Source organism: Mixophyes fleayi, chromosome 2, assembly GCF_038048845.1.
Source record: "Mixophyes fleayi isolate aMixFle1 chromosome 2, aMixFle1.hap1, whole genome shotgun sequence".
Classification (NCBI taxonomy): domain Eukaryota; kingdom Metazoa; phylum Chordata; class Amphibia; order Anura; family Limnodynastidae; genus Mixophyes; species Mixophyes fleayi.
The window spans coordinates 54199069-54220495 of record NC_134403.1 but is presented as its reverse complement, the minus strand read 5'-3'; the positions used below and the strand labels follow the sequence as shown (position 1 = coordinate 54220495).

The window sequence follows — 21427 nt, the reverse complement described above, 5'->3', positions numbered from 1 at the left end:
AAGCACAAATGGGTTATTTATTGGCTCATTTCCTTACTTAGGACACTGTTTGCTAGTGAATAAATAGTATTTGAATACTGCTTGATTTGAATATTGGTTCAGCCCACAAAATGGCTGCCCCCATTGTGTGTTGGTCACAATTCCACTTTAAAATGAGTTGAGCTGTGAATAGGAGAACTGAATGACCCGCAACTGGCACTGAATGGAAGGCTGCAACAGTGTAGGCAAGTGCTGCAACTGTTCTGCCTTTACATTCAAGTCGGGGTTGTATGCGTAACCATCAGAATTTCTCTGGTTGGGGAACATATCCTGTAACTGATTGCATTTGAATAAATTAATTAGTAATTATCTGATCTTCTCACACCAGCAAATCCTCAAAACATGACCTGCAGCAGCTATTAGGGGAGTGACTTGTGAAACTACTGTAAGAATGCAGACCGAGACTAAGCAGGAATATGTGTGAATATTCCTTTAGATACCTGCTCATCCAGTACATCACTTACCCCTATATTAACACAAGCCCCTCCACCAATCGCAGAGCAGTCTAAGACATGAGAGCTTGTTTACGATTGAAGGAGAGACTACCTTTGACGTAGGGGAGGTACTGGGAGTCCAGAGCATGCCTGACAGCTTTGATATAGACCTTGTAGGGTGGTTCTATGAGTTGTCAGGATGGCTGGCAATAAGGGCACATATGGAGTGAGCGCATGAAATAGGAAGTGAGCAGGGATTCCAGAAAAGGGGAGTAATATACAAAGGCACAAGATTCCATGGTGATAAAAAAGTATTACAACCCCTTAATAAGGAATAAGGAAGCATGATGTCTGAGCGGCGTTTTATATCGGCCTCCTAACAGACAGATGAGGTGGTGGTGGGCACCCAATGACATTATGTTAATACTGGGACACATTAACACATGGTATAACCATGTCCTGAAATGGACCAACTATCTCTTTACTCCGGGTATTTAACTGCAAAACCTCCATGAACACTTCAAACTCTAAGTAACCTTACCTCAAGCACAGAGTTCCTCAACAGTAATCTTCAAAGCTTTAACATATTTACATAGATTTATTTTGGCATGCTGGCAGAAGTACAAATACCAGGCACCAATCTGTACAGCAGGACCGTACAAGACTTGATACACCACCCATCTGTGGAAGTTTTTAAGCTCCTCTGGATGTTAGCTGAATAAAAGAATCTCTTTTTACAAATGAGCTGCATTCTTCAACAAAGACATTACAGTTGCTCCCTACTAGAACTGGACCACTGGATAATATTTTAGGCTTCAACTGACATCTCTACTATGTAGAACTAAACTAAGCTCGCTCATAAGTTAGGTTTCACTCCCAAAAGGGACTAACTTCAGACACCTCGCGTGCCTAATTAAGCCTAACACTGGGGAATGCATTTACTAGATACAGTTTTATGTCAGCTATGAACATAGGGAGTCACAACTACCTTCTTGCAATGTTTGTGGCCCAAGGAGGTCACACACATTCCTCGCCACAAGGTCATACCTCAAATCTATTGTATGATCACACTGCAAGAATATTGTGAGTGGTGGCGGAATTACTGCAAGAGAGAAATGGATTATAGGGAAGATGAGGCAGACAATGGCAGCGCTCTCACTGGAAATAGATTGTCTTCATATAAAGTAAGTCCTATAACAATATGTTTATAGTCATTTTTTAATGCTTTATTGTATAAAACACAAAGGAAAACCACAATAGACATAAAATATACAAAACATCCAATAAGCCTGTAGACATTGACACAAACAATTGACATAATTTGTTTACCATTCTAGTATCAACCTTGAAAAATAAATCATTGAGAGAATCACATAATAAACAAAGAGAAAAAATATGGATGCATTAGGCAGTCAAGATTGTAAATTTCCTATACACAGATATATGAAGTATATATAAAACGAATATATGGTCATCTCTTAATGTTTGAATTAATGAAATAAAAGATAATGAAAACTATATTTTTAAAGCATACTTGCCTACTCTCCCGGAAAGTCCGGGAGACTCCTGAATTCTGGGTAGGTATCCCAGACTCCCGAGAGAGCAGCCAATTCTTTGGCACCCTGCCCGCTTTGCGCCTCAATGGCGCAATTCACAGGGAACAGAGTCGTTCTGGCACCGTCCCGCATCAAAATGTAAATTTTGTCGCGGGAGACGGGCCAAAGTCACATGTAGGAGTAAATATGATGTATACCAAACCAGCAAACCGCATAGTAATGATGGGTATAGACAGAGGACCTCATCTTATCACATCTAATCCACCACACTGACTACACACAGTATAGTAAAGCTGCATCCAGTTATAGCAGACAGTTATACCAGACTGTGCAATGATACACACGTCTCTGGCAGCAAAATGCTACAGAAGAAATACTTTACTTCCATTTCTTTTCCTCATTATTAAAATTACTGTAGAAAGACTTTCAGAAGACTTTTTATCACACAATCGCACAGCCTGTGGAAACATCACACACATCACATGACCGTGCAACGGTTCTCTCATCTTAATGCCATGAGTTGGACATAATAGTGCATGTCATTTCATTATAGTTTGTTTAGTTTAACCTCTTATATGAGGAGCTTTATTCCTTTATTGTGTATCTTGTCCTTGAAATTGAAGGTTTTACCAGGAAGATTTAAGTCTCTGGAAGGTCAGGGGTCATCTGCATGACTGAGATGGGGTACTATAGATAGGACATAAGACTATGGCACAGCACACAGTTATTTAGTAATGCTCTACATTTTTCCAAATACACGCTGAATTGGGCTGTCAGCACAGTGGTTAGCATTGCTGCCTCACAGCACACGTCCTCCCCAAAAAACACACTGATGGGTTAAACTGGCTTCAGACAAAATGGATGTATGTGTGTATGTATGTGTATATATATATATATATATATACACACACACACACACACACACACATATAATATATATATACACACACGTATGTGTGGAGTTTACAGTCTAAATTCCCTACCACGCACAATGAGGCACGGACTTATGCGGATGACTCAATATTCTCTGGGAAGTGCTGTGTAATATGGTGGCACTATACAAATAAGCAATTATAATCTTGTAAGTGCAGTAGGCAAAACAAAAAATATATAAATATATGCTATGTAAAAAGTTGTTCATACAGTGCAGAACAAGTATAGAAATAGTTTGTGCTGCTCATTAACCTGTATAAAAGGTCTAGGTGTAGTTAGTTACGCCATGTGCCACCATCGCTCTATACTCACACTGCAGCATCGCACAATTAGAAAACCCAGTTTATTCCTTAATATGATGTCTAGCGGAACAAGACACCCGCCAATGCTGTGAATACGTACGAATGATATTATTTTAGTATTCCCTTTAAATTATGTATCCTACAGATTTCTCCTTCTGGTAATCTATGTAATCAATCACTGTGCACTGCCCGCTGACACAGCTTTACTGTGAAATCATTCATAAACACGACACCCATACAGAGAAAAAGATCCCATAAATCAAATCTTTAGAGCATAAATGTTGCTTTTAATTTGCCTGATAAATGAACATAATAAAGCAGGAGAAAATGTGGAGGCTGGCATAACAGTGATGGCTACCCACACAACCATGACGGCCATCGTATGTTGCTGCATGGACCTTCATCTCCAAGCTCAGGTTTTCTTTCTCAGCCAAACATCACCAAGACACAGTGTTTATGTGTACACTAGGGTGCCTAAAGGCAGGAAAATATCGCTGCTTGGCCTCAACGCTCAGATCTACGCTCAATCCAGACACAAGTGGCCTGGACCCAGATATTTGATGTACAGCACAACTAGACTGATCGGGTGATCACCTCACACACTACCAGATCAGCACATCAAATGTCAGGGTTCTCTGTCATTTTGGACCCACGCATTTGTCTAAAATGACTACATTTGCCTGTGTATGGGCAGCTTCATATATACACAGTTCAGACAGATATACAGTTATATAGACAGGTACATAGTAACCATGACTTATGTAATATAATATATTTGAATACAAATAATTTATTCAAATAAGATACTGGAGCCATCCTCAAGAAAATCCAGTGACCGGCAATAACCTATTACAAAGGGCTGAGAATTTGAATATATCTTTAGGATATAAATAGGTGGTGTTCACTCTATTTAGATGTACATTCTTGAGAAAAGTGCACACATAATATGAAATAAGTTATATTTTTTTATATAAGTTTTGTTTAAAAATATAGCCTTATTGTCATAGCAGCTGTCCATTAAGCCTATTTAAGGCACATTTGGGTGTGGCTCACAATCCAGCCCTTGCTAGATGTAACCCCTATACCTGGGAGGTGAGTGCGTCTGATTTCAACTGCATTTTAATGGTGTTTAAAGCATATATGTCAGTGTAAGACCTGCATATAAGGAGGTGCCCTTGATGCTGGGATGCAGGCTTAAATGTTGTGATCAAAATATGAACGAATACCTCATGTTTTCATGTTGCTAGATACATACAGATATGCAGTGAAAAGGATAAGCGCTGACAACTGTCTTTTTTTATTTTTATATAGGTCACCTGTATACAGTGGCTATAAAATAATTCACCTCATCAAGCACTTTTTATATATATTTATTATGGATAGTTTTTTAGACCACCAGAAAGTATTGTCTAAAAAATAAATATATATATTATATATTATACACACACACACATACATACATACATACATACATACATACATATATATGTATGCACCTGTCTGTGTGACTTATCGCAGTTTGTTAGTGCATTTCCAAACTAAAGCATCATGAAGGTTAAAAGAAAAATCAACAGAAATCTGAGGAAATGTTGTTGAGAACCAAAGAACACTCAAGTGGCTGCAGCTTCAAACAAGGTACCAACATTAAGGCCTCTCGTACACATGTGTGTTCTTTTAAAACATAGAACATGCATTCTCAAGTCCTATTAAACTTGCTTTGATGCTGAAAAAGATAGTCCAAAAAAACTAATAGAAGACAATGCCCCCCCCCCCCCCCCCACACAGACACTTTCTAACAAGTGTTTGTTCTGCATCAATTTCAGCGGTGCCTACAACATTCAATGGAGATATGTGGAAAGGCTTATTTAAGTACATAGTAACTAACTCATACCTGCCAACTCTCCCTGAATGTCAGGGAGACTCCCTGAAATAGGGGTGATCTCCCTCACTCCCTGAAGAGTCTGGCATTCTCCCTGATGCTGAGCCAGTACAAGACGTGGTTGGCTTTGCCATCTGTGGCATTATGACACAGTTCAGAAATTGTGTCCTATGTCCATGTGCTGATGCCTATGGAGGTGGCCATTTTCATGGAGACTAAGATTTAATCAAAGACTGACAGGTAAGACAACATGACCTCAGTAATGGAGACAGAAATGTAAAAGGTACCTCAGTCTCTAGAGATTCATTAGCTGCTTTTCTTTAACGCATAGTTACCTACTGTCCCGAAATGTCTGGGAGACCTCCTGAGAGAGCAGGGCAACCTCCCGGTTCTCGCTTAATGATACAAATATCGCGTCATCTTAGCCTCGCCCCCTGCTGTAATTGGACAAAATTGTGACAACCGTATAGGGGGTGGAGCCAAACTGATGCGATTCGTCAAGCCCCACCCCCGCACGCCCACCTCCCCTGGGATCTCCCTGAAGCCAACGAGGAAAAGTTGGCAAGTATGAACTAACTATGCTGGAAGAAGGCTTTGAGTTTCCTTAATGTTTTGTATACTCCCTAACTAGGGTGGGTTTTGGTTTTGTTTTTTAACTTGAAATTTTTTAATTGCAGTTTTGAAATAGAATAAAATATGAATACAAAATACAGTTGTTAATATGGAAAACATTATAATCAACGTGGAACTAGTGTGGTTTGTAACACCTGTATGTATAAGCGCTAAGAATTTGAGTCTGGTTTAAGTTTGTGCTACATTTGGTTTCTGTGCTTAACACTGGCCTGCGTTATTAATGCTGTATCTCACCCGTCTGCAGCCACACACTGCCCAGTGCCGCAGCCAAACACTTCCCAGTGCCGCAGCCACACACTGCCCAGTGCCGCAGCCACACACTGCCCAGTGCCGCAGCCACACACTGCCCAGTGCCGCAGCCACACACTGCCCCCCATGGGGCCCCGGGCAACACACTGATTTGAGCCCTCTTTCCCACTCTGGTTGGCAATAACAAACAGATTAGGAAATACAGATCCGTCACTGCCCACTGAGGCTGCCTAGTAGTACTGGAGTCATTGGTAGAAAAGCATGTAAACCAACCCTCAGAAGGGGTTATTAATCTAAAGAAATAAACTGATATATATGTTTACCTTGTGACCCCTGACCTCCTATTCAAGCCCTGTACTCCAGGTACAGTCTGTTCCATCCAACCATGCTACCAATCGGGCTGCTACACTTCTGTCGTTAGCAAGGACACTGCTATTTACATAGTTATGCAGGTTTAGAAACATAATTTGTATTCCTTCAATATAGAAACACTATAACCCCATGTAATAAATGCTAGATCTCACTCTTAATTAGAAATCAGCAAGCAAGCAAAATATGTTAACAGCAGCAAAACGATTAGCCGGAGTGGCAACAGCAATAGATGAATTGTGGTTTTCCTTCATCTATTTTCTTATTGACCTTTTAAGTGTATAGATCAGTATTACGTTATTAAATGGAGCACTTGCTTACACAGACATGTATTACACAGGCCCGATACTTTCAGAGGTGCACCCATCCTGCAGAACTAGCTGCAGTAACACATATGAATCTAGTATATTAAGAGACAACAACAGCTAAAGAATTCCATGGGTAAATGTAGTCTGCTGACCACGGATGTGCTAGGAGGGCAGGGAAAGAATTTGCTGTCAGCAAGATGGCAGTCACGCAGAAAATTGCAAGAGGGAAAAACAGGAGTCCAATAATCACAGACATCCAGACACCGATTTCAGACATAATGAGGTGGGAAATTTGTGACATAATGGATGGGTATCAGCTGAAAGTAAAAACAAAGTGAATCCGGCATAAGAAATCTATAAAGGGCTCACTGTGTATGTTCCCATAAACTTCTCAACCACCTTAAAATTCTTAAACATTTGTATTCAAATAAACACATGGAGTCACGTATAATTTGATAAAAATGGAAGGACATTTATTATTATTTTATTAAACTAAACCTATGGTGGCGGGGAAAGGGCACTGCGGAACAGCTCACAAGCTGATACAACTAGATAACGTGGGGACTGGCGCAAACCGCCGTACATACACTAACCATGGGGAACACATCCCAAACTATCATGCGCTGAGTTGGCGTCAGAGTGACTGCCCCCCTTCTAAACTCACGCTGCCCCCCCTCACCGAGCCGGACAGGGACCCTCCTCACCGAAGGACCAAAAAGGAGTTACTGGTGCCTCTAAGGGGACAGTGACCTGCGGCCGACTACCTGTGCGCCCACTAATCAGCCGCTGAACACAGTGCCTTCCTACCGCAAACCTTAACACACAAAATACTTAAACTAAGGAGTGGGTGGGTGGGATCTTGTGTTGCAGAGGGAGACAAACCAGAAAGTGCAGTCTGCTATATTCAATCCAGGACCCTCCCACAGGAACTACCATTGGTCGGGCCCCACCCGATGTTAACCCCTTCAGATAAGTGTTCAGCCTGTTACAAACACTGTCGCCCTTTAAGTGCGTTCAACCTAAAGGCCTCATTTGTCAATAAACTGCTGATCAGAACAAAACATTAGTCTTGTTTACGTTTTGTTTCTGCCCTTGTAGTATCTCTGGTTTCACACCGAAAAGATTTTCATTCACACACTCAATCTCCCACACTTTTACCCCCGAAAATACATTTTGAAGTGTTTAGATTAATTTTCCTAAATGTTTTTCTACTACTTCTCTGCCAGTCCCTACATTGGTTGCCTGGCCTGTACAGAATCCAATGTAAATAATTCTACCAATATACAAAGCTATTAACTAAGCTCCATCAACCTACATCTTTTTATTTGTCATTGTCTTCTCTCGTCTCGACCCAAGATCTGCGTCTCTCATCCGCACTCATTAATTCCTCCTATTCAGGTTACAGGACTTTCCATGCTTGTACAAAAAGACTTTCCCCTAGCCTTCAAGTGTTTCCTAAAAAAACATCTCTTCAGGCAAGTTTATACAATTCAAGCACCACTTTTTTATCCTCCATAACTTATTCTTCCAGGTTACCACACCTCTATACAGTTTATGGCAAACTAACATTTATACTCTTTCGATACTCAAACTGCCTATTAACCCTCAAATAAAGCCCCACCAAGTACTTTTTCCCATTGCAATCTGGCTGGACCAATATACTGCAATTTTAATAACCAGTCTTGTTTATTTTCACAATTTTGTTGTAAAGCAAACCAAAGTACGTTGGCTCTATATAAAAAATTATGTATATTATTAAAAGTACAAATTTATCGGTTTTTGATAGGTGTGAACCAAGTAACAGGAAGGACTGAGCTCACATCTGATAAGTTACCCCAGAGAGTGAGCGCATGTGTGTGTGTGTGTAGACTCAAGTGAATGATTATATAATCTCTCTGCAGTGCTGCACAAAAAAAATAATAATAATATTATTTATTATTATTATTATTATTATTAATAATAATAATAATATACCAGAACCAAACGAAAATAGTTCTGAATCATTGCCATTCACATTCAGTCATTCTACAATTTAGAAACTAGAAGAGAGATGGGCACGTCACACTGGCAGACAAGCATGGGTTCACTTTCACCGTGAGGGAGCTGTGTGATAAAAAAGGAAATATTACCTAAAGAATACTGCTGCCCACTAATGGCATGTTACCCATAAAAGCCAAAATTGATTGCTACCCAAATGCAGGGCACACAAATAAAAAACAGTGGTGTCCAACCTTTTTTGCAATACAAAATGCAAAAAAAATATAAGATAATTGATAGCAGAGGATAATGAAAGCAAAAACAATGCACTTTCGTGAGTTTTTTTTGTTTTGTTTTTTTAAATATTGAACGTAAAAAATGTATTACTCTATCTGTGTTGAGGAGGTGCTCTCTGAACACTTTTTTAAAGTTGAATGCTTTTTACACTGGAGAAAAGATACAACAGTATAACAATCTATTCAACAAGGAGAAATTACATATACACATATATATATATATATATATATATATATATACACATACACACATATACATACATACACACACACATATATACATTATATATGTGTGTATATCTATACATCTATCTAAATCTATATATCTATAGTGTGTGTGTGTGTGTGTGTGTGTGTGTGTGTGTGTGTGTGTGACATCGAGATTTCATCAGGAGAAGAAAGTCCTTCTCCTGATGAAGTCTCAAGGTGACAGAAACGAAACGCGTTGAGGTACCACTATCGTTACTATCTTTTCTTAGCAGTGCTGGACTGTTGGTGATATTGTAGATATCTACTACAGCCGATTATGGACACGTCTCTTTAGGCTAACAGATAAGCTTTTTATTGTTTCTACAATGTGAGTGCATTCATTGCATAGCTATTGAATAAATATTTATGTATTACATATTACACTATATTCTCCTTTATCATTTTTTTCCAAACCATCGTATGGAGGATAAGATCTTAGCCATACATATTTCTAGCCAGAGGATGGTAATCAGGATTTGTCACGGATAAGCCAATTATATCCAAAATCTAATATGCATAACTTTATTTGGGTGACTAGGAGACACGGGATTCTGGCTCCTTCTCCTCCTTTATTTTTCGTTGCTCTTTCACCTCTTCTTCACTGATTGGTGATATATTGTGAACTGATCATTGGATTGGCTTGATATCTATCTCCACATCACAAGGTGTGCCAAGGGAGGCATCACAATACCACACTAGTACTGGTTTTGATAGCAGCCATTTAACCTACCAGTTTGCTTTTGAAGTGTGGGAGGAAACTAGAGCACATGGAGGAAACCCACGCAAACATGGGGAGAACATACATACTCCACACAGCTAATGTCTTGGTCTGGAATCGAACTCGTGACCCCAGTCCTGTGAGGCAGAGGTGCTAACCACTAAGCCACCATACCCGTAAGCTATTACAGAAAAAAAAATAGCTTATGACAATTACTACACTAGGCACAGTGAATACACTGCCACATATTCTAGTTTTAAGAGTTTGCTCCCACATATGCACATGAAAACAATTGTGCTTCTTAGATGCATTATAATGTTGCTTTATCTCTTTAATATGCTTCTACCAATACAATCTATTGCACTAGAAGCATGCATTAATGAATGAGAAATGGGTGGTGCCACGTTCTAAATATTTAAAAGAGGTATTCAAATGGTAGGAGCGAGCATATAAGACACCTTAAGGCTGGGTACACACTACAGAAAATTTCTCCCGATGTGATATCATTAAAGATTGTGACTCTGCACACTCCATAGAGATCTTTGGACACTGCTGGTTGTACGTGCATACACACTGCAGAATTGGAATGACATTGTTCCATTGTTAAACGAGATTTTTAGTTTGGTTTAAAAAATCAAATGAAACAATATGACGCGCTTTGATACGATAATCGTTCCTCACTGCTGCATACATAGTAATGCGATATCAGACTGAACGTACTTTTATTGTTTGAGTGGCCTGATAATCAGCTGAAACCTGAAAAACAGCCTAACAAGGGTTTCCAAGAGAAAGGAGTCAGGGCCAAAACTTAGGAGGACACTAGATAAAGAGACTGACCATTTATCTCTCTCCTGACAACAGTATGAGTGACAGTCTGTCAGCGAATCAGAATGCAGCAGATTCACTCCGATTTGATGCTAGATTGTCTGTCTCACCAGTTCCTCCACCCCCACAGGGAGAGCCCAGCCATGCAGAGCCTGCGGCCAGGACAAGATAGGTGCTGGGGGACCCATGGCGGCTGGTGGTCACATGTAGTCCAGGCACCCGAAGGGGTTTTCCTGGCTTTTGTATAGCCCGGCCATCCGAAACTTTAATGCAGTTTTCAGGTGTCTGTTGTCAGACGAAAAGCACATTAACGGTGGACAGATGTAAACAATCCCTTATAGATAGGAATACCATGAGGTGCCATGCAGGATTCCTTAAATAATTAAGATGAATGATGTAACATTCCAAAGATAGGGTGCAACAGAGAGAGAGGGGATGAAACAAGATTACAGGTTTAGCTGCATTTGTTTATTTTATGAACTGTTCTATGTGAACACATTAAACATTTTATATGCAGAATTAAACAACAGGAGCACAGAATAATGAGTGACATTTACCCCTAGGAAGGTGTGTTGTAGTTCCTGAATATTACACATTGACCTGTGAATAAAGCTGGGTACCCACCTATGCAACTTTAATAACAATTTCACCGACTATTGATAGTCCTGAGGAACACGCCGACTCGTGTACACACAAAAATCAAACACACTTCTAAAAAGAAGAATTTCCAGAACACTGGAGGACGCTTTGAAATTGGAGGGAAGACCAGAAAGAGAACATAAGGAAGAATGTTTTATTTTTTTCTACATAAAAAGGTGTTAAAAAAAGTAATAATGGTAATGAATGCAAAAGAAAAAGAAAAAGCCTTGGAACCCTAGTTGACATATGCTCACGGTTGAAATCATGCAGTCTGCAGCTCTCCCTGTCTGCAAACCTCATATGGTGGATTCAATGAAAAACTAGTATATAGAACAAGGTGATCTAACCTTTAATAACAATTCAGATTTCTGTTCTAAGGTCCAATCTATACCAGAAAAATGTCAGAATGTGGTTGTTGTGAGTCACAGCACTATAAACACACACTGATCAATAACAACATTTCAACCACTGCCTAATATTTTGTAGGTCTCCTCGTGCTGCCAAAACAACTCTGACCAGTGGAGGCATAGACTCCACAAGACCTCTGAAGGTGTCCTGTGGGGTCTGGCCACCTTCTTCCATTGCTCCATGTTCCAGTTCTGCCGCTCGCGTGCCCATTGTAGGGGCTTTTGTCGGTGGACAGGGGTCAGCATGGGCACTCTGACTGGCCTGTAACTAAACAGCAACATACGCAGAAAGCTGCGATGCATTGTGTGTTCTGACACCTCTCTATCATAGTTACCATTAATTTGTTCAGCAATTTGTGCTACACTAGCTCTTCTGTGGGATTGGACCAGACGGGCTAGCCTTGGCTTCCCATCCACATCAATGAGCCTTGGGGAGCCATGACCCTGCTGCCGGTTGTCCTTCCTTGGGGCCACATTTGGTAGGTACTAACCACTGCATACCGAGAACACCCCACAAGACTTGTCGTTTTGGAGATGCTCTGAAACCGTCGTCTAGCCATCAAAAATTGGCCCTTGCCAAAGTTGCTCAGATCCTTACACTTGCCCATTTTTCCTGCTTCCAACACATCAACTTCAAGAACTGACTGTTCACTTGCTGCAAGATATATGTCACCCCTTGCTAGGTGCCCTTGTTACAAGGTAATCAATGTTACTCATTTCACTTGTTAGTGGTTTTAATGTTGTGGCAGATCACAGTGTATAGATCTCCCTAAGTACCAGTTTTCATAAATGTGCCTTTACGTCCATTACATTTTTCGGGCCTTGGCTTGCCTGTAAATCCTTTACCATGAGTGCAAAAATGGTGTTCTACACCTGCAATTTCCACTGGTCCTTGCAATGTACCTGACTTTTGCAATGAGTGTGCACTGGATAGTGGTTGTCTAATGGGACAATTGTGCTTTCTAATGGGATACTTGACCGCACTGCATTCTTAAAGATTTTACAATTCAGCATTTATTTATTTTAGGTTGGTTTTTTTCAGGTCCACATTAGCTCTGCATTAGACTTAGTGGAATGCATGAAAATCACTTTAGATGTGCTTTTTGTGTGTTCATGTTTTAACTCATTGTTTATTTTGAACATTGGTCATCATTCTAATCTGACCCTCTTGTAATCCGTCGGGTGAGATGCCACCTTTTGTGGTTGTGTGGAGTGGTGGACTACTTAAGAGTCCATAGCCCAGTGCTGTGATCCCTAACCAGGCGTTACCTGGTACAATGATGAGGGAGCCTGGACATAGTAAGATTGAGCTTCATGCCAGGCAAATAGGTGTCACCGTGGCTCTTACTTTGCATAAACCATAAAGCCAAGAGAATGGAAAGACTTTTCCACTTAACCCATTTGTACCAGGTGGGTCACTTCGGAAGCTGGACAGTGTATAGCACCGAGGAGTACAAAACACAGCACTCATGCATAAATGCAGTGCATAGATGTGATTATAGCCTTGCAGTGCATAATCATGTTACATTATTATATTATAGTAAAATATGTAATAAGCTAGATAATGCAGCATGGCAATGAGTCAGCAAGTTCACTCAAAGTCCAGTACAATTCTTCTCCCATCTAATATTACATTATGGCTCAATAAGCCACTCAATTTTATAATAGGATTAATGGAGATACCATGTCCTTCCTAGTGGGGAAGGTCTACTACAAAGGGTAATGTAACTAATACAATATATTAATTACAGGCCTTGTTAAGAAAGTACATGAACTGCATGTTTTCCTGTCATGTTCTTATAATGTCAATTAAAATATCCAGCAATTTGTGTCAAATGATTGCAGGACCCAGTAGTTCACCTCATTGTGCGGTTGTATTGTCCGTCCCAGTTATTCACTCTTGCTAGCACCCGTTACCTATAATAAGTGGAGCAAACATTTTGTGTGCTGTCCCAGTGTTCATGAGATTCTAGGGATTGTCCCTCATGAATAGAACGGATATTAGTCATCATATTGTACTTCAGTGATGTGATTGCTTCCTAGCGACTCAGAAAATGACCACCTCCACTTTGTGGAAGTGACAGGGGCACTTTAAAGCTGCACTATCACCTAGTAAAATATTTTACCAAGATGCCCCTCCTCTTAGCGAGAGCCCCAGGGGCTGTGACTAATCACATTTTAGGTATTTTACACACTGCAACATTGTTTTTCTGGGTGTGTACATAAAATTTTGAATTTATAGTATGTAACATTTTAAATAACCTGCTGATCGAGGAGGTCACACATACTTTTACAGCTATTCATTTGAATTTTTTAGTCCCCTGAAAATCAGCTTTTCTCGCAGTGCCTTGGGCACCCTCAGATTATCCGCTGCGGTCACTCTTCCTGTACTAGAACATAATCTCACAATTTCTTAGATTCCTTGAGATTTAGATTCAAACTTTGCAGGATACTGCTGACCCTTACTTTGGGCTAAAATTGACAACAAACTTTTCCTGAAGAAGAAAGCTCAGGGCTGAGTAGGTATGTATGTATACACAGTTGTTGAAGTGGGCTGGTATACGGTAGCATGCCCTACCGCCACTTCTACTGCCTTCATTGTAACACAATCAGATTCCATCAACTGAAATATTCCATACCGCCACTACTATATGTAAAATATATAACGATATCTTGGGCACCACAGTGGCCTCACAGCACTGGGGTCATGAGTTCAATTCCCAACTATGGCCTTATCTGTGTGGAGTTTGTATGTTCTCCCTGTGTTTGCGTGGGTTTCCTCCGGGTGCTCTGGTTTCCTCCCACACTCCAAAAACATGCTGGTAGGTTAATTGGCTGCTATCAAAATTGACCCTAGTCTCTCTCTCTGTCTGTGTCTATGTGTATGTGTATGTTAGGGAATTTAGACTGTACGCTCCAATGGGGCAGGGACTGATGTGTGTGTGGGTTCTCTGTACAGTGCTGCGAAATTAGTAGCGCTATATAAATAACTGATGATGAGATCTAAAAAAAAAAATTATATATAATATATATATATATATATATATATATATATATATATATATATATCTATCTCTCTCCATCTCTACTTCTATATACACATACGCACACCTGACTTGCATAAATTCATTTAATCTGAATGTATGATACTTTCCCTCTGAGGATGTAATGTCATCAACAACATTCCTTCTGTATTTCGATTTCAGATTTTGTGCCCGACACACATTAATTAGTTCACATTTTGATAAATTAAATATAAGACTGCCTAAATTAGTCCATTCAACAAATTTTCTCACAATTCCTACCGATTTGCTTTGTCTATCTGGGGTATAAACCCTGTCGTAAAAACACAAAAAGAGACCTTCCCTTGCATACCAAAAGTAATATCACCAATATATTAAACAAAACAGGACCCAGGACTAATCCCTAAATTATTCCAGGGGTTACCAGCCCAAACTCTGAGCTTACACCCATTGACTACAACAATCTCTCCAGTCCTTTAAGGTAAACCTTTATCCATTTCAAATTCATAACCAATATTTGTCATCACTTCCAAATTGTAATTCTTCTGACTACTAAACAGGATTCGTTCATTTTTGGGATAGACAAACTGCAGTTGACCAGTCACAAAGCCTCATTAACAAAAATGAAAACATCGCCAGCATGCTTTGCACATTTATTAATTTATTTTAAAACAGGAAAGCACATATATTTGCGGACCAAGTTGGCAACAACTGCAGGGCTTCCGATGGATGGAGTTGGGTGTATCAGGAGGTGTTTCTTGCAGATCACAGATTACATCACCTACTTTTGCAAGCATACAAAAAAACAAAATTGGGTTTTGTGGGACGAGATTCGCTACTTTCTGATATAACAGGTATTCCCAACCAGTATGTCCAGACACGTCAAGCACGCAAATATATAATAAAGAAAAATCCCTATAAAAAGGATAAATTAATGTAAAAGAGATTACTAGTGAGTAGTTAATCAAATTAACCAATCATTATCTATTTATGCATCTCTAAAAAATACAAATTAGTGGAGAATATATCCCCATCTATAAAGTATACAATCCAGTGTAATCTAGGGACCAGATGGTTGGCATGGTAATAGAACCGCTAAATGTATGTAACGAACACACACAGGGGATTAAAGAACAGAGCTGCAAACTAGACTTAAAAGGCAATTCAATAGGTAATTGCCCAAGAAATGTGTCTCTGGTATTGTTCTATTTTTGTGACAACAGATATAACTTTGACTATGCGCTTCTGTTAATTTCATTAATAGTTTTCTTACTCGCTCTCCTTTTAAAATGTAGTCCTAGTGGGGAAAGGTCATGTTAGCTCTGTGTACAAAGATTTTATCAATAACTCCAACTACCGTCATCAACGGCATGTTTGCATCACTAAACAGTACGGTCTCTCCCATGACATCATCATCATTTATTTATATAGCGCCACTGATTCCGCAGCACTGTACAGAGAACTCAGTCCCTGCCCCATTGGAGCTTACAGTCTAAATTCCCTAACACACACACAGACAGACAGACAGAGAGAGACTAGGGTCAATTTTGATAGCAGACAATTAACCTACTAGTATGTTTTTGGAGTGTGGGAGGAAACCGGAGCACCCGGAGGAAACCCACGCAAACACGAGGAGAACATACAAACTCCACACAGATAAGGCCATGGTTGGGAATTGAACTCATGACCCCCAGCGCTGTGAGGCAGAAGTGCTAACCACTTAGCCACCGTGCTGACATCATCACCAAGCTGCCTGTAACCTGGCTGCAGCAGCCAATCTCTGAATCCTACCTGCACAGAGATGCAAAGACGTAACACAGAATAAGTTCTGAAGTGGGAGATTGGGACGGGGGAGCAGAGAGTCTGGTTAGCCTGTTTGCAACCAGACTAACCAGAGACAACAGGCAGCCCTACGAGACTTCACCTGCGGAGCCTAGATCCTTCATGCTCTTGTTTCTTATACCTTGTAATGCTTGATTAAAATGTCCGCTGAGAAGCGTGCGGCTATATGTAATAACTTTTTTAATTAAATGTATTTTAAGTTATTACTGAGATTAAGGGTAACGTGCAGTCCTATTTAAACGATAGAGGGGTCCCCCCATGTGGCCCCTGAAATATATCAGGTTGTTCATCACTGTTCTAAACTAAAACTCACACATACCTTGGTAGCATTGGCAAATATGTATTTACCTCATAGCGTTAATGAAAAGCAGACATGCCCATTAATTTAACATGTCCAGATGTGGAGGTGCTCTCTCCACAAAGTGTATACAGCTACAGCAGTGTTTAGAAAGAACATAATCAAGTTTTGCAATGTTTATCTTGCATTTATAGGGTAATGACAGGTATGGTACTTTCTTACAATTCCCTTTCAAGTGATGGAGCAATGACACCAGGTACCAAAAAAAAAAAAAAAGTAAAGAATAAGGACATACATATTGCATCTGGTACTAAACATTTATATATTTACATCTTTGAGCAACAACAGTACCATTGGAAACATGCAGTGCTCACCAGGGGAGACAAAAAAAAACAGATTATAGTTAAAAAACCATTAACCTCAAAACATATTTCAAGTTAAAAAAAATCAAAACCAAGCAGTTAACATTCATATGGAAAGAACTGGTGTCTAATGCATTCTAGTTATTTGATAACGTTCAGCGACACAAGCAGTCTGCTCTGATTCCAACTAAAAGGTATCATAAAATAGATTCATTTATTTCCTTACGTCATTGTGTAGCAGCATCCTAACCACAATGCATTGCTGCTGCAGCTGCTCTCTAGACTGATTAGCTTCCTGCTGATAAAAGCATCATGTCTCTCATTGGTCAGATAACGCACAATGACATGCGGATAGCACATATATTCCAATTACTAGAGCATGTTTGAGGGAGAAAATTTATTGTAGCAAATATAGGACTGTCAATTCGGACCCAGGCAGGCTTATTCTGCTGATACAACATCTAAGCAAGAAATAATTAAAAATAAAAGATGTTGATGGTCATCAGGTGCATAAAGTAGATTTTATTGGCACTGTTTGAAATTAAATTACTGTTAATTATGATAATTTATAGTAACTTACTAATTAGTACTTATACTTAGTATTTCGCTATATACAAAAACTAAAATGATAGAAACACCAAGCAAATAAGAAAAGGAAAAGGCAACAAGAACACTCCTAGTTACTTATTTTATAATAAAAGTACAGTTTCCTTCAAAAATAGTAACACATGTAAATAAGATTTTTTTTTCCCCTTGGCATTTTGAGGAGGTAATCAAAGCTCTAGTTATATTAAGCATTAAAGACATAAATATTTAAATAATCCACAGCGCACTCCTCTCCCTGCACTAGGTCAAATGCAAATAAACAAGCAAGAACAGACAGTAGCAGACAGGTTTTTCCAAAACACCTGACTAAAAGACGAGATGCTCTACCCGTTAACGCTGTTCAACGAAGGCGTTACACCCAAGTGCCAATGTAACAGTACCAGTGCCCACATACTATAAATCAATAACGTCATGGCGGTCTGCATTGATCCAATAAAATATGTGGTTCTTCATTTCTTTAAAACTGTACTAATGAAACACTTTTGAAATCTTGGTTTTAAAGATTACTAGCTACCCTGAGTTACAGGTACATTATAATCAGATTTTAACATTGCCTCCACCATATTGTTTCTGATGGGGGCTGCAATTAATAAAATAAAGCAAAAAAAAATAATTAAATAAAAGCAGCATTATTAGGTCAGAACTCAAAACAGAAAAAAATCCTGCACATCACTTGACCAGGCACATGAGAACCTTAAGTTCCCTATATTCAGAAACCTTTTCAATGTGAGACATTATTCTATGGAAACAGATGGGGGAAGGGAAGCTAGGTCACAGAGATTCAAAGGGACAGTGTTCATGTTGTGACAGAAGAATAGGAATTATATTCCCGCATTCATCTTAATTTCAACAGTACACTGAGGCTGAGAGTACACAGGAGATTTTTATAAGATCGCTTAAGGAAACACAATGCGACTTCATGCGATTTTATGCAGTTAATCTTATGAGCTTAATCACCAAAGAAAAGAAAAAAAAGACCTTCCTGTGTTCCCTATTTCAATGAGCATTTCCTGCCCAAAACCACCCAAGATCTCCTAAATGAAGTGCTAATAATTCATCCCTTTAAGGAAGAAATTAATTTCCCTAAGTTCATGTGAGGCAATTATATTTGTTTGACTGAAGGACACCATTGCACTACAAAGCGATAAAAGATAGTCTGTATCAGAACACATAGGACGTAGTGCCGTACAAGACAAGCAACATGCGACTAAAAATCCCCGGTAGCCTTGCTATAAAGAGAACTTGTGCCATTAGCATTTGAGCTTGCGGACATACAGGCCCAACCATCTCCCTAAAACAATCCACTTCACTTCCATGAATATTGCATATCAAAAAGTGTTACTAATTAAATGTCATTATTATTCTAGTATTACTGGTCTTTAAAATCACTGCAATGTAATAAGGGTCCTGCTCACAGTCAATAGGTTGAAGGTGAGGCCTGCTAGCACATACTAGGGGGCTAAATCTGACAAACATTTCTATTTAATGTTTTTACTTCAAACACACACAATGTCATACAAAAAAAAAGGTAATGAAAGAAAAATGGTTGAACTTTACATGTTTCAACTGTAGTTCTTGCATTGCAAATAGTGAAACTGGCCTATGTTCAGAATTATAAGAAGAATCCTTTAAACCTTCACTGTGTCTATTGATTACAACTAAAGGATTAACTAAGCAAAGCCTTTGTCCTATTCTACTTGGGATATATGGAAGGCAAGACCATATGCATCACATAAATAATGTCAGTACAGGTTCCCATGCACCCTCATGCCTAATCTTCAAGGATAATCAGATGCATGATCAGGCACACCAGCAGCAATTAACCTCTTCCCTCCTGGAGAGGTGAGGGCAATGACAGTGGTGCATTAATTCTCAGGGGTCCTTCACTAGAATGAAAGCCAGATATATTTAAAGACATGGGGGTGGCGGCGATTGTACATAGCTTCCAAGACATTTTTACACCACAACATATGGGCCATTCAAAGCAACAGCACCCCTGAGGCTGCCGAGTTTAACCCTTGATTAATCTGAAGGTCTGTAATGTGTAATGAAATGCAAAAGATTGGAGATAGGGGCAGGTTTGCAATCCGTCGCCCGATGTCAGGAAGTAACGGGCAAAATCAGGATTTTCACGGGGGATTCCAAATTTGCTTTATACCAAATTATTATGTATCTAAATTGCAATATATATTCCCTGCTCCTTAAATAATGCATGACAGCACACTGCAGGGTGAGATCCAGGGGAAGTGCTGAATCTCGGGCTAGTGAAGGGCTGCTGGGCACCTGTCTAGAATGGAGGAACCAACAGCATATCCATGGCTAGCAATGAATGGTGATCAGTCCGGGTTGCCCCGGGGTGTGTAAGAGACACAGCACATCCTGCATCACCCGCCGGGTGTCATCCTTACCAGGTTCAGCACGGTCTCCACGATGTCCCTGTTACTGACCTCCCCGACCTGGATGAGCCCGATCAGGACGGCGAATTTCATCCTCATGTTGCGGATGGGGACCGACGGGTTGATCACCCCACCTGGCAGCACCATGGACCCGGAGCCACCCGGGGGATCCCTGTCCGGGCAGCCGGCCCCCACTAGCGGCTTGTCACTGGCCATCTCTCCCCCACTGACACAGCGGGGATGCCGGGCAGCCGCTCTCTAGATCCTCGGGATAACGGGCTGAGTCACAGCGATCACCCGAAACAGTCAGAGAAAGGAGAGGGAGACACCTGCGGGTGAGAGGAGAGTCTAATCCACGGTCCCCGGGGTAAGGATCCTGGCACAGCCCCCCTCCATCACTCTCCCGTCACCACCAGCCTGGCAGCCGCTCATCCACCGTATGCTGTGGCCGGGCCACCGGGCAGGGCTGCAGACACGAGCGGGTCACCGGGTAGCGGAATGACTGCTGCAGCTGGCGTTGTTGTGATAAGAGCAGACACTGCTTACTCCTCCGCCATGTTGACGCCCCCTGCCTGCGGTAGGGTGAACTGCGCCTGCGCCAGAGCCGCCGGGGGGCGTGGTTGTGCCCGCCTAGCGACCACAGGGATGGACAGGTGTGCAGGTGCCTGGGGCATAGAGGGCACCGCATCCTGGCACCACGTCCATCATCTGTCCTCTCACTAGTGTCATGTCCATGTGCTGACAGGTTCACACGCCGTTACCCATACATACATGTGGCTCCTATTTGTCCCGATTTTCCCGTGCGGTCCCCTTTCCTATTCCAAGTCACTCCGCATGAACTAGCAACAGGATAAGTTGGAATACAGTGTTATGCATCTTTTACCTTATTAAAATCCTTAAAAGGAGTATGTGGTGGAGTTTATGGAACAAACTTAAGGGCATATGTTTTTCATTTCATAATTAAGGGAGCCCTTCTAATTTATACTATTAATTGACCCAACATCAATGTATGTCATTGTCAACTCACATCAATTCATTTACACGAACACATCAGTCCACGTCAGCTAAACCAATCCATAATTGTAAG

General features: G+C 40.5%; 1 protein-coding gene across 5 annotated transcripts in view; it reads right to left on the bottom strand.

Annotated features, from left to right (window-relative positions):
* Positions 1–20922, bottom strand: part of NBEA (neurobeachin) — a 468711-nt gene extending 447789 nt beyond the window's left edge. For all 5 annotated transcript variants that reach the window (XM_075198991.1, XM_075198992.1, XM_075198993.1 and 2 more), the window contains exon 1: positions 20353–20922. In XM_075198991.1, the coding sequence (XP_075055092.1) occupies positions 20353–20556 (204 nt within the window). In that variant the 5' untranslated portion in view covers positions 20557–20922. The remainder of the gene's footprint in view (positions 1–20352) is intronic.
* Between the last annotated feature and the right edge of the window lie 505 nt (positions 20923–21427).